Below are 22,022 nucleotides of genomic sequence, written 5' to 3'. Positions count from 1 at the left end.
CGAGGAATCAAGGGGTCATAATTACTCACCTGGACTGGGGTGAGGAAACATCATTTAAATAAAAATAAAACGATTTTTTTATTTAAGTATCTTAACCAAGAATGTGTCCATAGTACACAAATGAAGGCATTTTAACATTTGTAAACTTACACACATTCTGTTGTTGGATTGGAAATAAGTCTTCTATTGCGGTCTGATCCTAGAATGTAATATTTTGATGTTTCCTTTATCAAGCCTCCCACAATTCTTGCATTCTCAACAGCCACTTGTTCAATGCTTGGTACAGAAGTATCTATTGTAACACCATCAGAACAGACTGGGTCAGAAGGTTCTAATGCTCTATTATAGGCTATTACAGTGAAGTAATACGTTCCCTCTGAACTGACTGTTACACTAGCAAAGGTGTCATATGTTTCTACTACCTACAAAATTAAAAACCATAGGAAAAAAACAAATATTTGTGCAATATATGTCACATTAGTTTTGGTTAAAACAAATTAACTACAGTTCAACTATTTTAATGTCAACATATTCAAATAAATACCAACTATGAACTTTGAAAAAGTACTATTTCTGTCTAAAAGAAAAACATTCTGCTGTTGAATTACTTAAAAGGGATTCTGTCATACTAAAGAGGCCCATTGAAATTGATATACAGAGTTATAGAATAAAATCTTCTGATAAGTAAATTCAAAAATAAAGATTTATTTGCACATAAACTGCACAGCTTATGAAACCTTATCTGATTATTCCAACAATTTCACTTTTAAAATTGCCAAAAAACAACACAAAAGTTTAGCAACAATAATGTATTCTCTACAACATAAATTTTGTTATAAATGCACATACATTAGGATGAGTGAGTTCCAGATCAAAATTATCTTTATTTGCACAGCTACTCCCAACAATATATTGATAAAAGAAGACCCCACTTTCTCTGTCAAAGAACTGGTCCCAATAGGCTCTGATGGTCAGTTCCTGTTGATAATCTACTTCTGGACTACCAACAATACCATCATGGACCACACCTGCATGTGGAGGACTGATGTCAATTGTTATCTGGAAGTAAATAATACAGCATTACTACAATTTCTGTGCAATTTTTTTTCATGTTTACAAATTTTCATGGATTGGAGAAAAAGTTCATTTCTGTAAAACATTGAAATCAAGGATTTGTCAAAGTTTCATTTCTGACTGACTTTAATACTTTGTTGAACATTCAATTTTGTGGTTTAACTCAACTAAGGAAATCCATGAAGCTGACATATTACAATGCAATGATATTTTAATGTGCTAAATATTTGATAGAAAATAAAATAAACCTATAAAGATCCAAATCATTTTCAGTTAAAGTCATTTCTGATATCGATCTGATGTCAAGATCTTAATCAAGTAGATGGTTCTTAAAGAAAACTTTTTTGCTTTAATATATGTAAAATTTGACTTAAACAGCTTCTAAACTAAGAAATTACATTTAAGTAATTGTCCCAAATCTGTGGAGAATTCTCCCCATGAGAACACGTACCTGGAATGTCTGTCAATCTTGTTTATTGTTGAAATTAAAAGAGTCATCTAGACTACTACTTTTACCTTTTTGGTGAGGAAAATTATAAAATTAGCTTTGTAAGTTACAGATAGATCTATGTGGTAATTGTAATCATGGACACCCTTGTATAAGTTGTGAATCAGTCTTACCTTCTTGGTGAGGAGTGTAGTAATATTAGCTTTGTTAGTTACAGATAGATCTATGTGGTAATCGTAATCATGGACACCCTTGTATAAGTTGTGGATCAGTCTTACTTTCTTGGTGAGGAGTGTAGTAATATTAGCTTTGTTAGTTACAGATATATCTATGTGGTAATTAGTAATCATGGACACCCTTGTATAAGTTGTGGATCAGTCTTACCTTCTTGGTGAGGAGTGTAGTAATATTAGCTTTGTTAGTTACAGATATATCTATGTGGTAATAGTAGTGTTGTCAAATCGTACAATTTTTCCTAACAGGTTACTCAGATAATCGTTCGACCGATTAACCGGTTAACCGGTAATTTAAGTTGGTGTTTGAAATCGTTATCAATAGAACCCTACACATAGATACAAGATGTGGTATGAGTGTCAATTTGACAACCTTTCATCCAAGTCATAAATACGCTTTTAGAATTGAAGTTTTTCCTTTAGCATTATAAGGCTTGTGTGTGAGGATTCCTGGCGAAGTTTGACTTTTAATAAACAAATACACAGTGTCAACTATAGCGTTTGTACCAACTTCAGATTAGAAAATAAAAAAAAATCTTAATCTTGTAGAATTGAATATGTCATATGTCTGAAACCTATTATTCTTTCCTTTTCTCTTGTTGTCTCCGAAAATAATGGGGTGTGTTTCAATTTGAAATGATCAATTAAAACAAAGAAGATGTGGTATGATTGCTAATTAGACAATTTTTCACAAGAGACCAAAATGACACAGAAATTAACAACTATAGGTCATTATCATGCTGTACGACCTGTTTCTTCACTGTGTTTGCTTTTTTCTTTAAGCATGTTACTCGTAATATCATGTATACATTGAGTACATTCACATTGGTTTGCATTTCACAATTTTTGAATTTAAAGTAAGACTTACCCTTGCACTACGGAGGTTGCACATTTAAAAGTAGGTTTACACAATATTAGATCGAAAACGAAATAATGAAGTAATTAGTAAAATTAAATCTCATTACTGATTTAAAGTTACTGTTGAAAAAACATATTGACTAATTATGTTTCTTAAAGATCCTGCCCAGAACTCTAATTAATTTTATGTTTTTAGGATTAACAATAGCAATCAATATACTGGACAATTGATCTGACAAACAAATTACCACCACAACAATTTTTAAATAAAACATAACTGTTTAATGATTTGATTTTCCACACAAATTTTTATCAAATCTATCGAAATTGATAAAAAGTCCGGTTAACCGGTTAGCGTTTTTGGTATTCGGTATTCGGTTGATCGACCGGTTAAGCGGTTAACCGGTTAACCGTTGACAACACTAGGTAATAGTAATCATGGACACCCTTGTATAAGTTGTAGATCAGTCTTACCTTCTTGGTGAGGAGAGTAGTAATATAAGCTTTGTTAGTTACAGATATATCTATGTGGTAATCGTAATCATGGACACCCTTGTATAAGTTGTGAATCAGTCTTACCTTCTTGGTGAGGAGAGTAGTAATATTAGCTTTATTAGTTACAGATATGTCTATGTGGTAATCGTAATCATGGACACCCTTGTATAAGTTGTGGATCAGTCTTACCTTCTTGGTGAGGAGAGTAGTAATATTAGCTTTGTTGGTTACAGATATATCTATGTGGTAATCGTAATCATGGACACCCTTGTATAAGTTGTGAATCAGTCTTACTTTCTTGGTGAGGAGTGTAGTAATATTAGCTTTATTAGTTACAGATATATCTATGTGGTAATCATAATCATGGACACCCTTGTATAAGTTGTGAATCAGTCTTACCTTCTTGGTGAGGAGAGTAGTAATATTAGCTTTATTAGTTACAGATATATCTATGTGGTAATCGTAATCATGGACACCCTTGTATAAGTTGTGAATCAGTCTTATCTTCTTGGTGAGGAGTGTAGTGATATTAGCTTTATTAGTTACAGATATATCTATGTGGTAATAGTAATCATGAACACCCTTGTATAAGTTGTAGATCAGTCTTACCTCCTTGGTGAGGAGTGTAGTAATATTAGCTTTGTTAGTTACAGATATATCTATGTGGTAATAGTAATCATGGACACCCTTGTATAAGTTGTGAATCAGTCTTACCTTCTTGGTGAGGAGTGTAGTAATATTAGCTTTGTTAGTTACAGATAGATCTATGTGGTAATTGTAATCATGGACACCCTTGTATAAGTTGTGGATCAGTCTTACCTTCTTGGTAAGGAGTGTAGTAACATTAGCTTTGTTAGTTACAGATATATCTATGTGGTAATCGTAATCATGGACACCCTTGTATAAGTTGTAGATCAGTCTTACCTTCTTGGTGAGGAGTGTAGTAATATTAGCCTTGTTGGTTACAGATATATCTATGTGGTAATCATAATCATGGACACCCTTGTATAAGTTGTGGATCAGTCCTCCATGTGCTTTAATCTCTGGTTTTACTTGGAAATGCCTATGATAACATCCCATGAATGGTGTACAGTAACAGTAAGCTCCCCTTGCATAGGATTTATACATGTTTTCACACTCTTCCAATGCCTGAATTACATAACAAAATTCCAATAAAAGAAAAATGAATGTTTTTTGAAAGAAAACTGATTTGTAATGAGCAGAAGGAAAACAAGCCTATTTCAGGTATCTGCCTATATGAAACTTTGGTATGCATTAAACAAACCCATACAATAAATACAGGCTTGAGTGTGCTTACATTGCAACTTTTATATAATTTATATTTTCATAGGGATATATGTTGATTGCTACAAATTTTCAAACTTTTCAAAACTAACAGAAATAAAATATTTCCTACCATGAAATTCCAATGAAAAGTTTTTTGCTATGAAGGTATATGATTAACCAGAACATTTCTGCAATGTGTATACCTATCATGAATAAACAAAATTCTAGTCTGAATTGTCACTGAATAATGAAATGGAATGAATAACTTTTAAAAAATGACATTATTCAAAAGATGAAACATACTTGACACATGACTTGATATATAACTTACATCTGCCCCTCCTTGAGTGATGATATCCTCATGACCATGTAAGACTTCAGTACCACCATATTTGTCATATAGTTTCCAATAAATATAATCTAAACCACTGTGATCATCATAGGCTTCCCATTCAATTCTGTAGAAAATAACACATGTACATACTATTTGGTTTTCTTACTAGCTAGTTGTTGGATTTGAAAGTCTTTTTAATATTCATTTTAAGATGTCACTGAGATGAATGAGGACATGCAAATTACTCATCAAAAGGTCTAGCTTAGGGGAAGGTCTTAATTTCTGTATTTTCTGTCTCATTACTTTCTTTTAGGTAAACCCCAATCAGAAACACATCAATCTTAAATTGTATTGTTTTTTTCAATTCAAAAAATATCTCGCAAATATGACCTAAAATGAATTTGGCTATTCTTTAAGCCCATCTGGTCATGTAGATCCAAACATTTCTACCTATAAATTCATCACTAGCTTTCAATTGTTTGGGTCCTAAATATCCCTGATGATGGTAATTCATGGCACACAATTTCTCAAGATTTGTTTTCCTTAATTTTGACATCAGATTAGATGCAGCTGTAATATATCATTTATAAATTACTGTTACTCACATCATTTCTGTGAAATCCTCGATTCTATGGACACTTATATTGACTCTGTCCCCTCTTGTCAACCACAAGTTCTCTATGACAGGGGGCGTGGCATCTCTGTATATTATGATTGTATCCTCATTAAATTTTCCAAGAACATCTAACGCCCTTACTGTTGACGTCAGTCTATCTCCATCTGTCCAGTTGACCTTGAGAATGTCATACTGGTTATGAATGTCAGATACAGAGGTTAAAGGTCGGGAATCTTTCAATAAAGGGCTGTGGACGTCAAATGACACTTGAAAATCAACAATGCCTGAAAAATTATTATTCAATATTTTTAAGCCATTTTAAAATAATAATAAGAAAGAATTTAAAGATTTTTTTAATATCTAACATTAATAAAAACAAAAGTTTTTACCTTGCAACTATGTTATTTTAGTAATCAATTGTTATGCATTTAATAATGATTTGTTGAATCTATCTTATATTCCATGTTTAATTGTGTGTGTGGTGAAAAACTCTTGTACACAGTGTAAATCATATACATAAATCAGACAATATTCATCAAATGCTATACAAGACTATAAAGTTCTGGTTTAATTTATACTCATCCGCAACAAAGGTTCCCCATTTTATTTGGGGGCTACAACTTCTTTGCACCTGTATTTAGCCAATTTGATTTATATTGATAGGAAAAGATTTATATATCATTCTTTCTTTTTTTTCATTATTTTTACTATACATTACCATGCTGATTATTTATCAACTTATTTGTCCTATTGCCATATAAATCTTCATATATAGAAGTCTCAGCACTGGGTGAAAATGTCTGCACTTCATTCAGCCAGCGATTGTCTTCATGTCGAGTATTTATAAACCTGTCTGTCCATATTATCTGTAGAGTATCTGTATTAGTCACTACCCATTGATATGATGTATTCTGGGAAGACGTGGAGCAGATTGTCTGCTGATGATCATACTTATCAACAACCGACTGGTCGTCAAACAGGAACAAGGCTCGTCCAGTTTTATAATTGCCTGCCTTGTCAAAGGCAAAAAAATGTAGGGAGTAAGCTCCAGGTCTAGGAACAGTAAATGTGTTCTAAAAAATAATTATGACAGCATGGAAAAGTAGATGTTTTCTAAAATAAATAATAAAAGTACAATCATTTCCTACACAAAGCTTAAGTGATATACAGTTAACATCAAAACATACATATATACACCTCGCCATAAGTTAAGCAACACCTGATTATTTTTCAGAATTGTTTTTTACCGATCTTATAACTAATCGAAATGTTGATACAATGAACTGAGTTTGAATTTTAATAAGATAACATACATAATGTTAAATGAAAAGTACAAATTTTGGACCGTTCTCATGATTAAATGTTTTAGTAGGTATTTCATTTTGGGCAAATGGTTGTAAAATGGCGAAAAATAACACAAGATAAAGTTTCAACTTATACTGAAGTTTTTGACAAATTTGCTCTACACTAAACAGTTAATTCTATTCAAAACTCGAGGTTGACAATTTGTTAATAAATTAAAGTACAATTAATGTTAGTAGTGAGTGTATCCTCCATGCTTCTGGAAAAGTTCATCTACAATTCGCCTCATGTTTTAACTGTGTGTCGCAATGTTCTAGCAGGAATTGCCATTCTTTAATTAAGGCTGCTCGTAATTCTTGTAAATTATGACAAGCCGGAATCCTGTTATTGATTTTTCTACCAATATCATCAATGTGGCACAACGATATTCCAAATGATCTTATCGCAATATTTTTAACCTGTCAAAGTCCCATTCAGAACATAGAGGTCCATTTTGCAATCAATTGAAAAGCATCCCCAACTGTCAAACCCCCACCACCAAACACTGTTCTCTGTATGCTGTATTCCAAGACGCCATACGCATATGCGCCAATCTATATGATGTAGGAGGAATCTACTCTCGTCAGACCAATGGACTCAACGCCACTGTCTCAAACTCTTAAAGTCCAACTGCAGTGATCATGAGACCACTGATGTCGAGCTGGACAATGCCTGAGAGTCAGTAATGGTCTTTTGACTGGCCTACAGGCCCGTAAATTGGCACAATTTAGTCTGCAGTTCATAGACTCACCTGACCATGTATTCCTCAGTTCTTGCTTAAGCGGAGCTGTAGTGAATGGATGTCCACGTGCTGACTATGAAATTGCCCTGTCATTTCTTGCAGATGATTTACCTGGCCTACCAGAACATTCATGCTCATCAACGGTCCCACTTTCTCTATGGCGCCTTAATAATCTGGAAATTACACTGTATGATACATCAAAGTGGATATCTCTTCTGTGCAGACTCAAACCAGTAGTGCGCATACCAATGACTAGCCATTTCTGTGCACTTGTTAACTACTGTCTGGGCATGTTCCTTAACGGAAAATGTATCGTATACACTGACAAAACAGCACTTGAAACACCTTACTTTTTTTGCACGAAACTTGCAAGGGAAAAACTTGTATGTAGATTTCGAAAACTTGATTTTAAAGATACATGTATAGGAAAAAAATCTATTCCTCAATTCTTACCTGTCGATTAACAATAGATTAAAGAAATGTATGGAAACAAAGCAGTATCAAATTATATTTTAAAACAAAAAATAGAAGCAAAAACATTAAGGTGTTACTTAACTTTTGGCGAGGTATATCATGTATATATAAATATACATACAGAAGACTACGGAAATTCAGATTCTCTAAATGTCAACAAATAAGATCCTATTTCCTTAGTAATTCACTTTAAATTGAAGAATATACTGCTATGTTTTAATTTACCAGTATGCAAATGAAGATAATCAAAGGAATGGTAAATGTCTTACTAAAACAATTGACCCCTGAATTGAAAGTCTACTACTTACTGTGCGATTATCTACATGTATCTTGGTTTGGCTTATTACTACACTCATGCCATCAATTAACTCCACTCCATTATGACCAAGCTCGTAAACATCATAGTCGTAATATGATAATCCAGACAAATCATCTGCCCAACCTCCAAAGGACAAAGTTATGTTTGGCTGAAAGATCAGATATTATATGAAGAATTTATATACTTATAGTAAAGGGTGAACAATGAAATTCAGGAAAACTAGAATTTGGCATAGATTTTACATGTTCACATCATATTGGAGATGTGTTTATTTAAATCAAATAGGGATGAAACCAACAAGTACACTATAAGTAATTGTTCACCAAGTTTACATCCCTAGTACTGTAAATTCAGATATTATTGAGAGGTTTTTATTATTGCGTATAATGCGACAGAGTTGTGACGCAATAATTAAAACTCGCATTTTGCAATATTTTAACTGAATTCAGCATGACTTTTCTCAAAATCGTTAAAATTGAAATCGCATATATGTTTAAAATGACAAAATTGCAATAATAAATGCACGCAATAATTTCTGAATTTACAGTATTAAGTTTAAAGAGTATCTGACCATAGATTCATTGTAAACTATCATAACCAAATACATAAACCTGAGAATATGAAGGTCATGTTCAGTGTATTTGAAAATTTTACTGCAACTTAAATTTTTTAAAGATAACTTACATTATCTGTTATATCACTTTTAACAGAAGCAAAGGCATCACATCCTAACCCCTGTGTAACAGAGCAATGGTAAGGGTTGACCAGATCCCAGTGGAACTCAAACTCACGGACCAATGTCCTTCCTTCATAATAATATCTGTTAACTCCATCAGTTTCTCTATTATGTACATCTAAATAACCACCATTCTTTGCACTTACTGCAAACATTATCCTTAAATTGTAATCAATTAGTGTTTCAACAATATTCATTTTGCTTTATGCTATAGACACATATTGTAATGAAGATGTATTTTAAATCATTTGTGATGAGTTTGGACTTATATTCAAACCATTTTGAATATTATGTAGTGCCATATGTTATTTGTTTTTTATGCTCTAAAACATATTTCAACATGATCAAAACATCAATCTAATCTTTCATAAACTAAAACTGCAAAAAAGAGACAAATATCAGAAAACATACAAGAGGCTGTCACAACGACAGCAAACCGGATTTATTAGCATTTATTTGTGTCCTGGCAATATCACAAGAACCATTACTGATGATTGGTGAAAGTTAAAATTGTCAATATCAAATTTGACCTCTATTTTGTCATCAGTATCAACATATTAAAATTTGAAAAGCTTAGATTGAATGGTTTGTGAGTAAATGCAACAACGTGAATGGAAACACCATTTTACGATCTTTCAAGAACCATAACTCCTGAACGGTAAAAGTCAAAATCGTCATTATTAAACTTGACATCCATTTTGTCACCAGTAACAACATATTAAAATTTGGGAAGCTTTGGTAGAACTGTTCATGCGTAAATGCACGGACACGACTGGAAACGCCATTTTTCAATCTTTCAAGAACCATAACTCCTGAACGGTAAAAGTCAAAATGGCCATTATTAAACTTGACCTTCATTTAGTTGTCAGTAACAACATATTGAAATTTTAAAAGCTTTGGTTGAACGGTTCTTGAGTTAATGCACGGACAACATTTGATTGCCGACCGCCCGCCCGCCCGCCCGCCGAGCATCCCCAATTTAATAACCGGCATTTTTGTCACAAAAATCCTATTAAAAATTGAGAATGGAAATGGGGAATGTGTCAAAGAGACAACCCGAACAAATAAAAAAACAACATCAGAAGGTCACCAGCAGGTCTTCAATGTAGCGAGAAATTCCCGCACCCGGAGGCGTCCTTCAGCTTTAATATATTAAATTTTTTAAATTGTTAAAGATATGACAATTATGTTGTATTAAATATATCCTTATTTCATTGTTTCCTTTTCTTTTTCACATCAGTTTTCAACTCTCAAAGACAAATAAACTAACTTTCATCTTGTGGGTCATTTTATAGACATCTTGAAGCATGCTTAGGCTATACTCCACCCTCTTATGGTTAAACATCTCCCATTAAAAGTGATATGATTTAAGAGGGAGCAACATATGTTTCTGGACTCAAGACAAAAAGTTTCGATAGCAATAGTAATAAAACTTCTTAAAGCATGAAAACCAAAAGGACTTTTATAACAGAATTTATGGTTATTTTTTCCATTTAAAAAGTAACCTATGTTTTATCACAATAACTATTTAATGACCCCATATGTACAAAATGTATAACTTAAATCCCACAAATCAAAGCAAATATTACTGACAGAATTGGTCCACACCAAGGCCGTAACTACCCTTGAGGCAAGTGAGGCAATTGCCTCACTAAAATTTCAGCACTGATTTTTTTTTATACATATATATAAATAAAATAGTCATTTGTTGTTCTGTCTCAACCTTAATTTCTATAACTTGTCATCATTCCTTTTAAACTATTCTTCCTGGATATAACTCAGCATCTCAATGGGTGATGTTTCTCGATTACATTAGCCTAGTAACGATAATCATCATGGATCTCTAGTTAAAAACAGGCTCTTGCAGAAAAAGGAGAAGCGAAACGGAAGGTAAAGAAGGAATAATTCTAGTAAACTAGTTTTTTTGTGAACAGAGTCTGGGTATTGAATATAACTTCATTAGAACAATACAAAAAACGATAAGTAGACTGACAAATCAAGTACCGGTCTTCGGAAGGGGGCAGTCCTGTCTGCGTATTCATTTCTCCGTTTCACCAACTTTTGACAAATCAAGTACTGGGCATTGCAAGGGGGCAGTCCTGTCTGCGTATTCATTTCACGAACTTTAATCTTTCTCTTTACAGATAAATAATAAAAAAAATAATATGAAACATACATGGATTAGTTTTTATCCATGTTTCTTTAACCTTAAAAATTGAAAGTATATCCCGTATTCCAATTTGATATTATTGAGGAATGGTAGAACCTTTAACACAGGATTTTGTCTTTACTTATTAGGGACTACGGAATTTCGTTTCTTTATATTCAGGGTTTCGGAATCAGACACCCCCAACCCCTTATCCCTAGATTTATAGATTCTGGAACTAAAATACCACCAACTATTTCCAGAAATAATTTGAAATTACGGACCAACATGTAAATGTCAAAAACTCTATTTCAATTCCCCTGTACCCATATCATATACTAACTATATAGATAGAATCATATACATGTATCTTATCTAATCTTTGATAGCATAAAAGCGAGTTTAATATTTTGTAACTGTGACTGTATGATGGTGCTTCCAGGAAAGCTTAATTCCCTTTTGCAAACAAAACTGTTACTACCGGTGCTGCTACGGAATTGCTGATTGAGAAGGAATTGGAAGAAGACATTGCTCATTGTGTTGATGATAAAGGGCTAACTTTAGACACACAGACTGCCCTGAAACGATTGAAAACTTGGAAAAGAGCATGCATGAGTGGCGAGAGATTGTGCAGTCTTGCCATGCTCCATGTTCATCGCGATAAGCATATCATCAGACCAAATTATGATTCTGAAACGATTTGACAGAACCGGCCATAGAAAAATTCGGAAAACTCCACTGAATCGATGTTTGTTCTATGTTCTGGCAGCAGACTCAAATCAGTGGTGTTTGGATGATTATCTTACATATAAATTCAAATAAAGTTGTTAAAAATTTGGTGTTAGTAAAAGTCTTAAAATATGAAAAAAATTATATAAAAAGTGTCCAAATTTAAACATTATCAAACTCTCTAAAAATGCCTAGAATGCAGGATTTTGCACCATTCATTTCATACCCTCCAAAAAATTATTTTTTTCAATTATTTTGCCTCACTAAAATGAGATGCCTAGTTACGGCCTTGCACATATGGGTATCAATCAAATCAATGTATTATACAATATTCAGACTGGAATAACTTTCAGCAGGCACGTCTGAAATCAAGAGCTCGGAAAGTCAAAATGTTAAACATTATTAAAGCATAAATCATCAAAGTTATCTGAGAAACCTCCTCTGTAATCACTGAACTAGAGGATTTAGGTCAACAAAACTTTATTAATAGACTTACTTATCATTATGTAGTGTTGTTGGAAAATAACTTAAGATAAACTGGTTTGAGCAATGTTTGGTATCCACAGGTAGGTCCCTGTCCATTCCACTGCATTCCTCCACCTGAGATGACTCAAACATTCCATCTGTACAAAAAATAATTAATTAAAATAATCTTTAAAATTTGTTGGTTTTTTTTTTAATCAGAAGTTAAATTAAGAATTTATTTTTCTCTCTTTATTAAACTTCAAGCATTCATATATGTCCATACTTGAGAAAGAGTTAAAATCTGTGGATACCAAATATCTTAAAAGGATAAAATTGAGAATGGAAATGGGGAATGTGTCAAAGAGACAACAACCCGACCAAATAAAAAACAACAGCAGAAGGTCACCAACAGGTCTTCAATGTAGTGAGAAATTCCTGCACCCGAGGGGTCCTTCAGCTGGCCCCTAAACAAATATATACTAGTCCAGTGATAATGAACGCCATACTAATTTCCAAATTGTACACAAGAAACTAAAATTAAAATAATACAAGACTAACAAAGGCCAGAGGCTCCTGACTTGGGACAGGTGCAAAAATGCATAAATCTTGTAATGAAAAGATATGTCAGGAGCACAAAACTTGCCCGTAAGACTCACACTGAAAATGGTAATCTTTAAATCAAATATAAGTAGTATATCTGTTATCAAAATTTGAAGGATTATTGTTCAGAAGACATTTTTAGGTACAAAGGTAGATTAAAACTAGTACTCCTACAATATATTTGCATCATTACATAATAAGCTACCATAAGAACCAATTATTACTGATACAATACTAGTACTGAAGTAGTGGTTTAATAGTGATCTGTCAGAATAAATAAGAAGATGTAGTATTAGAACCAATGAGACAACTCTCTATTTAAGTCACAATGGATAAAGAGTTAACAATAATAGGTTAAAGTACGGCCTTTAACATGTATAACTTTTTTTTCTTCATACCATGCAAGGGCTATATAGCCAATCAAGGTCGTTAAAAACTTCCATTTGTTTGTCAAAATACAGCCAGGTAGTTTCTTAACACTTTGATCAACCTACTCTTATAAAATGACACTGTTAACTTCTGCACAATCAGACCAACTCTAAAAGCAGTCACATAATGATCTGCATCCCTAATGTCTGGTGGTTGTAGATATTTGGCAGCCATACTCGTCTCAATAGTACTAAACCCTACAAAGTTTGTCCAATAAACAGGTATATCATTCCCAACATAATTTGGGTCATTCTCCAACTTGTGTAGCTTGCTCTTATCATAAAAAGCTGCATGGTTAAAGGCAATCGTAGGGTCATCCATTACTGAAAAAGATAAATAAAGGGAGATAATTGCAACTTTCTTTAAAACATAAGCTAATACTCTACACAGCAATGGTCCAGTTTCAAACAACAATATCTGAATATTTACAACTTTAAAAGTAAATAAATAAAAGCTGAGACATCTGTGAATTAAACACGTGTTGAATGCATAAAATTTACTAAGTGTTGTTGTTTTCTTTTTTAAAACTGATTCAAAATAAAATTTTGAACTTACTTTTTTCACAATGATTTCCAGTAAAGTTCCCTGAACATTTACAGTTATCTGCCAACTCATTAGCACAAGTTCCAGGATAACAACGGGTACTATCAGCTCTCCAGTTACAGGTCTCTATCAATAGTAAAACAAAATCAAAGTTTTTGTAAGTACTGAGGGTAAAGAGTGCTTCAATGTATCAGTGGGAAGTGAAATTAAAAATATTGCATTGGATGTAGTTGATTAAACAGCATTTCTAGATAAAGGAAGATAACTCAATTTTTAAAGATAGCTTTAACAATGACTTGATTTATATTTTAAAACGGATATTGATTCCTGCACCTTGCAATAGTTATTTAATTTTCTTGACATGTGTATCATCATTTCGTGCCTTGAGTATCTAAGGCCACACCAATTTGATTCCTTGTTCGACGGACCCGCCCGCACCTATTTTTTTCAAAACAATTTATTTTTATTTTTATTTTATTCCCGCTTCCCGCATCCGGAATTGAAATCATGTCCATTTCCTGCACCGTTTTTTTTTTGTAAATATCTAAAGATCTCAACATTTGTTTTTTTAAAATCACAGTCTAGCGATTATATAACGATTTTAAACCTATCAGCACCCCACAACACTGTAAATATCTGAGAGAATATTTGTTTCAGCATGAAACCAATTTATTCCAAGCGGGAGTGCTCCGATATAAATAGAAATACCAGTACAGAACAAAACGTTCGTTTCTTTCCCCCTAACTTATATTCCCTATACAAAAAAATGTTTGTTGTTTAAATAAAGTACAAAGAACTTCTGAAGGATTTGCCTTCAACTGCAATTATAATGTATTGTGACGGTCATACCCGCTGCAGGTTTGTGCACCTGTCCTGGTTGATTCAGATACCTGTCGTTCAGCAGTTATCGTTTGTTGATGTGTTTCATTGGTATTTTCCCGTTTGGAAATATAATTTAGATCGTTGGTTTTCCTGTTCGAATTGTGTACAATACTAAGTTGTGGTCCCTTAAAGCTTGCTGGTTGGTCTTGATCAAAGCACTGTGCAAAAGGCCGTACTTTGACCTATGTTTGTTATTATTAGGTTGGGACCAACCCTCCCTCAGACAAGGGCCTTGAAGGGGTCATTTTACCATGTTTACTGTTAAGTCTGTTGTAGAAAAGAAAATAGAAATACTAAGAATTTGTACAGTGCTACTATACAAAACATTTGACAACTTAGAATGTTTTTCTCAAAAAAAGAAGAAATACATTATATTTTAAACAACTTTTCTAAAAGAGGGATGGGTCCACTTATTTTGAATAATATTAAACTGTTAAAAGTATAAATGTGTTAACAAGGTTAAAGTCCAGGAATATAACAAAATTCTTGGACATGTTTTGACCATTTAATACCAAATATTATAGTTCTTTGGGAAAATATAAGCCCTTTTGTACTTAAATTGTTTTTACAAAAAAAATATATTACAACTTTAATATTTTGACCCCTCATAAAAGGGATATTCATAACATTAAGGGGTTGTTCTAAACCTGATTATGAATTGGATGGAGAATTGTCTCATTGTCAGTCACACATACATAGACCAGATTTAAATATTCAATTATTTCTTGTTGAACAGGGAAAAAATACTTCATAAATTAAAGAAATGTCAAGGTACAAGTGATAAATCAAGTTTTAATGTAGTAAAAACCTACTACTTTATGTTTACAAAAAAAAAATATAATCGCTCGCCTTTACTTTTTAAGCTTCGCCTCAAAAATTTGCAAAATAAATATTTTTTTATTAAAATTTTCAAATCGCTCGCTCGCCCCAATTTTTGGAGTCCAAAAATCCGTAGAACAAGAAATTAAATTGGTGTGGCCTAAGCATATATAACATCAAAAAATTAGTGGAAATGTTCATGGATAAGATGTATAGAATGTTATGATCAATGTCCTATATTTTGTGTAGCAAAAAAAAGAGCAATAATTCTGATGGAGACAAAGACTAAAAAAGTAAACAGAAAAAAAACTACTATATATCCATAAATAATGCAAAGTTATCACTATAGATCTGATGAAACTAAAAACTTTATATACAAACTTTGACAAGAAATGGCATCATCTATCTCTGGAGTATAGGCTCTCCAATAAGGTCTGGATGCCACGTCTCCTTCACAATACATGCATTTCTGGTTTGTGGCCGTCGTACATCGTCTGTGGTTACAGTTACTGATCTTAGAACAAACTGGAATTGTCAGACAGAAAAATAATAATTATCTAGTTATGAACCGGATAAATAAGAAAGAATTTATACTCAATCAAAGTGGCTTTTCCTTTAATGCATGGGTTACAAATGACAAGTACCGTTATTTGAATGCATAGGTTCCATTGAATAACAGGTTCACATGATAATATGATGTGTCCATTTTCATACAGGTGCAAATTAAGGCACACCACACATCAATTTTATGATTGTGTTCTATTCTTGAAACATTTCTTAAATAAATATAACAGGTATGAAAAATGTTCTGTAGCTGTGGGTATAAATAACAGAAGATACCTAAGAGTACCATCAAAAATACAGCACCAGGATTCAGTTACCGGTATGTCATTAAAACTAGAGGCTCTAAAGAGCCTGTGTCGCTCACCTTGTTCTATGTAAATATTAAACAAAGGAAGAAGATGGATTCATGACAAAATTGTGTTTTAGAATGGTGATGCGTTTGTACATCTTACTTTACTGAACATTCTTGCTGCTAACAATTATCACTATCTACAATGAACTTGGCCAAGTAGTTTCAGTGGAAAATATTAGTAAAAATTTACAAATTTTAAGGAAAATTGTAAAAAATTGACTATAAAGGACAATAACTCCTTAGGGGGTCAATTGAACATTTTGGTCATGTCAACTTAACCTAAGGTCTTACTCAACTGTGCATTATTGCTGTTTACAGTTTATCTCTATCTATAAAAATATTCAAGATAATAACAAAAAACAGCAAAATTTCCTTTAAATTACCAATTCAGGGGCAGCAAGCCAACAACCAGTTGTCCGATCCATCTGAAAATTTCAGGGCAGAAAGATCTTGACCTGATAAATAAATAATCCCGTCAGATTTGCTCTAAATGCTTTAATATTGAGTTATAAGCCAAAAACTGCATTTTACCCCTATGTTCCATTTTTACTGTGGCAGCCATCTTGGTTGAATGGCCATGTTGCCAGAAACATTTTTAAAACTAGATACCCCAATTATGATTGTGGCCAAGTTTGGTTTAATTTGGCCCAGTAGTTTCAGAGAAGAAGATTTTTGTAAAAGATTACTAAGATTTATGAACTAGAGGCTCTAAAGAGCCTGTGTCGTTCACCTTGGTCTATGTAAATATCAAACAAAGGAAGCAGATATATTCATGACAAAAATGTGTTTTGGTGATGGTGATGTATTTGTACATCTTACTTTACTGAACATTCTTGCTGCTTACAATTATCTCTATCTATAATGAACTTGACCTAGCAGTTTCAGTGGAAAATGTTAGTAAAAATTTACAAATTTTATTAAAATTGTTAAAATTGACTATTAAGCACAATAACTTCTTAGGGGGTCGATTGACCATTTCTTTCATGTTGACTTATTTGTAAATCTGACTATGCTGAACCTTATTGCTTTTTACAGTTTATCTTTATCTATAATAATATTCAAGATAATAACCAAACTGTGTCGCTCACCTTGGTCTATGTGAATATTAAACAAAGGAAGCAGATGGATTCATGACAAAATGATGTTTTGGTGATGGTGTTATGTTTGTACATCTTACTTTACTGAACATTCTTGCTGCTTACAATTATCACTATCTATAAAGAACTTGGCCCAGTAGTTTCTGTGGAAATGTTACCAGTAGTAAAAATTTACAATATTTATGAAAATTGTTTTAAATTGACTATAAAGGACAATAACTCCTTAGGGGGGCAATTGACCATTTTGGTCATGTTGAATTATTTGTAAATCTTACTTTGCTGAACAGTATTGCTGTTAACAGTTTATCTCTATCTATGATAATATTCAAGATAATAACAAAAAACAGCAAAATTTCCTTAAAATTACCAATTCAGGGACAGCAACCCAACAACGGGTTCTCTGATTCATCTGAAAATTTCAGGGCAGATAGATATTGACCTGATAAACAACTTTACCCTCATGTCAGATTTGCTCTAAATGCTTTGGTTTTTGAGTTGTAAGCCAAAAGCTGCATTTCACATCTATGTTCTATTTTTAGCCATGGCAACCATCTTGGTTGGTTTGGCGGGTCACGCCACACATTTTTTCAACTAGATACCTCAGAGATGATTGTGGCTAAGTTTCGGATTAATTTGGCCCAGTAGTTCCAGAGGAGAAAATTTTTGTAAAAGATATATAAAATTTACGAAAAAGGGTTAAAAATTGACTTTAAAGGGCAATAACTCCTAAAGGGGTCAACTGACCATTTTGGTCATGTTGACTTATTTGTAAATCTTACTTTGCTGAACATTATTGCTGTTTTCAGTTTATTTCTATCTATAATAACTTTCAAGATAATAACAAAAATCAGCAAAATTTCCTTAAAATTATCACATTCAGGGGCAGCAACCCAGCAATGGGTTGTCCGATTCATCTGAAAATTTCAGGGTAGATAGATCTTGACCTGATGAACAACATTTTTTAAACTAGATACCCCAATATTGATTGTGGCCAAGTTTAATATAATTTGGCCCTGTTGTTTCAGAGGAGAAGATTTTTGTAAAAGTTAACGACGGGGGAAGACAGACGATGACAGAAGCAAAGTGATGGGAAAAGCTCACTTGGCCCAAGGGCCAGGTGAGCTAAAAATAGTTAAAAAATTGACTATAAAGGGCAATAACTCCTTAAGTGGTCAACTCACCACTTCAGTCATATTCACTTATTTGTAAACCTTACTTTGCTGAACATTATGCAGTTTATCATATACTTAGCAATAATTTCCCACCCAGGCTGATAACCCATATCAGCCCGGTCTAATAACCCATATCAGGGGCGTCTCGTGCAAAAACCCATAACAGTGCTTCTCATGCATGTTACTTCCAGTTTTTCCGGTATCGGTTGTTTACTTTTTCATTGTGACGTCAGATATTTTTTATGAGGACGTCAAAATTTACGTGAACTTTTGTAGGGATAGTTTTAAAAGTACTTGCTAACAAATGCCATTGGCAATTATGAATCATTTTATAGTACACAGCTAATTTTGCATAGGTACTATTGCTGTACTAAAAATATGTAGTACTGGAAATTTACTTTTAATATTTAGTACTGGAAATTTACTTTTAATATTTAGTACTGTTTCTTTACTTTTAATATTTAGTACTGTTTCTTTACTTTAAAATTATTGTAATATTTAGGTACTTGTATTTTACAGTACTTTGTTTGTATTAAATAATTTGGTACAGAAATAATACAGTATTCCATGTTTGAAAATCATAGTTTTTAGAGATTTGAAATAGAAAAACTTTCAAAATGCTGAAAACTAATTAACAGTAGTAACCAAAAATCTGTAATCCCTAAATTTCAAGTACAAACTGTAGTACTGTAAAATACAGGTACCTAAACATTACAATAATTTTAAAGTTACAAAATAGTACTGAATATTAACAGTAGATGTTCAGTACTACAGATTTTTAGTACAGAAAAAAGTACCTATGCAAAATTAGCTGTGTACAACAAACTTGGAATAATAATGATCATAAAACTCTTCCAATTTTCAATGTTTCAAAATGTCTCTATAGGAAATGTTACCATACATATATATGGAGGTAGTGATGCATTTGGTGGACAATTATAGTATATTTGATTCATAATCTAAAATCTTTATAAAGTTTTTGACTGTTTTAGTTGTTGCATAATGCCATTTGTTTATTTGTCTTACATAAAACTATTGTTGGAAGTTTATGATAAAGCGATTAATACATGGCCTTCTCCATATTAGCCTGGGTATCATCCCTCGACCCATATCAGCGCCTCGACTCCGTCTCGGGATGATACACAAGCTGATATGGAAAAGGCCATGTATTAATCTCTATTTATAGTTTATCTCTATCTATAATAATATTCAAGATAATAACCAAAAACACCAAAATTTCCCTAAAATAACCAATTCAGGGGCAGCAACCCCACAAAGGGTTGTCCCATTTATTTGAAAACTGCAGGGCAGATAGAAATTGACCTGATAAGATAGATATTAACCTGATCAACAATGTGAGCCATATCAGATTTGCTCTAAATGCTTTGGTTTTTGAGTTATAAGCCAAAAACTGCATTTTACCCCTATGTTCTATTTTTAGCCTTGGTGGCCATCTTGGTTGGTAAGCCGAGTCACCAGACACATTTTTTAAACTAGATACCCCAATAATGATTGTGGCCAAGTTTGATTTAATTTGGCCCAGTAATTTTAGAGAAGATTTTTGTAAAAGTTAACATACTACGCCGGACGACGATGATGACAAAGATGACGATGTACAACTGACGCAAAGTGATGAGAAAAGTTCACTTGGCCCTTTGGGCCAGGTGAGCAAAAAAAGAAAATAAAGATCCTATGACACACAGGTTGTGACTTATATACAAAGATATCTTGGTTCACACAATGTATTTATCATTTTATCAAGCTTATAAAGAACACATGAATTTGTTGTGACATTTGTCTAGATATACTGGTTTAAGGTATACTCTAGAGTAATGATTATTTCACTAGCTAATATTATATAAGCTGTAAGAATTGTAACGATCAATCTGTGTTATTTGACGCTTGAATTTCGGACAGTCCAGTCTGGTCATTTGATCCCACCAACCCACCCACTTGCTATTTTGTCAATATTGTATTTATGCTAATGATTGATGTGGATGCTTTTTTTTAAGATTCTACATGCCTGAAAAGATTGTTAACAAAGATATTATTTCTTTTGTAGATTGTGTATAGTTGGAAAATGATATCTTGAAGCAGCGTCTAAGGGCGTGCAGACAAGTATTCTTATGATTGTCAATAAAATAAATAAACATGCTTAACTGTACTGTCCAGGCGAGCTGATATCACAAAAAGTGATTGTTCTTTTTATTTATAAATATTTTATAAAATTGAGAATGGAAATGGAGAATGTGTCAAAGAGACAACAACCAGACCGTAGAAAAAAACTACAGCAGAATGTCATCAACAGGCCTTCAATGTAGCGAGAAATTCCCGCACCCAGAGGCGTCCTTCAGCTATAAGCAAAATATATACTAGTTCAGTGATAATGAACACCATACTAATTTCCAAATTGTACACAAGAAACTATGTTCGTTTGAGTTCAGGAACAAGAACATAATAGATGAAATTACTAAAAAATAATATTCACTTATAGTATAATTGACCAATAAGCAGTGGTGGATACAGGTGGGAGGGCTTCAGGGGTTAGAACCCCCCCCCTCTTTAAATATAATTTTCCAATACGAGTTCAGAAAAACCTACTTCTACAATTAGGGCCATCAGAGTAAAATCCATCATTACAGTTTATGCAGTTGTTTGGACTGGTACAGCTTCCTCCACTTGACCTCTGTGGTGAACTATGACTTCTTGTTATTATTTGGTCGTCAGAATAATAGATATTACAAGCTCCATTGAAATTAGTTTTTCCATCACATATTGCTAAAAATATATAAATTCCAAGAAAAAATTTCAATCATTGTAACAGAATATTATACAAATGTACACATCACTGTTATTATAAAATTGACAAAGAATTTTAAAACAATACCAATACTAGGTCTGAACCTGTGTTGCTGTTGAATTATTAACTTGCAAGCCAATAATACATTTGCACCTATGTTTTTTTTATCTTGAATTGAGCAGACTGTTAATAGCAAAACATTATTTTAATATTCCCCTTTTATAAATGTTTCAAACTCAAATAAAAGAAATCCTATTTACTAAATTGCAACTAATACCCCTTTTAAGGAATTCAAATCTTTAAATGAAACATAATACTTTAAAGGAATGTAATTCAAAAGTTCTTAACGAAGAAGGAAATGTAATGAATCAAAGGTTTCCTATAAAATGTTAATCCTAATTCTGTCCTCATTTGTTCATTTTTGTGTATAATTCTAAATCGTATCATATTATATTATGTGAAATGAC

At 32.8% G+C, this 22,022-nt stretch overlaps 1 protein-coding gene across 1 annotated transcript in view; it reads right to left on the bottom strand.

The window, feature by feature from the left end:
- The window catches only part of LOC134684606 (uncharacterized), a 106,672-nt gene that overhangs the window by 67,105 nt on the left and 17,545 nt on the right, over positions 1-22,022 (bottom strand). The window contains exons 5-18 of the mRNA XM_063543905.1: positions 21,357-21,533; positions 15,952-16,095; positions 13,882-13,995; positions 13,392-13,649; positions 12,329-12,455; positions 8,906-9,116; positions 8,211-8,369; positions 6,064-6,418; positions 5,335-5,629; positions 4,727-4,853; positions 3,088-4,257; positions 1,696-1,803; positions 850-1,059; positions 151-422 (exon numbers count right to left, since the gene is read on the bottom strand). Of these exons, the coding sequence (XP_063399975.1) occupies positions 151-422; positions 850-1,059; positions 1,696-1,803; positions 3,088-4,257; positions 4,727-4,853; positions 5,335-5,629; positions 6,064-6,418; positions 8,211-8,369; positions 8,906-9,116; positions 12,329-12,455; positions 13,392-13,649; positions 13,882-13,995; positions 15,952-16,095; positions 21,357-21,533 (3,727 nt within the window). The remainder of the gene's footprint in view (positions 1-150; positions 423-849; positions 1,060-1,695; positions 1,804-3,087; positions 4,258-4,726; positions 4,854-5,334; positions 5,630-6,063; positions 6,419-8,210; positions 8,370-8,905; positions 9,117-12,328; positions 12,456-13,391; positions 13,650-13,881; positions 13,996-15,951; positions 16,096-21,356; positions 21,534-22,022) is intronic.

This window comes from Mytilus trossulus, chromosome 9 (assembly GCF_036588685.1).
Source record: "Mytilus trossulus isolate FHL-02 chromosome 9, PNRI_Mtr1.1.1.hap1, whole genome shotgun sequence".
NCBI classification, from domain to species: Eukaryota; Metazoa; Mollusca; class Bivalvia; order Mytilida; family Mytilidae; genus Mytilus; species Mytilus trossulus.
Note: the sequence above shows the minus strand (reverse complement) of the source record. Positions and strands in the feature narration are given on the sequence as shown.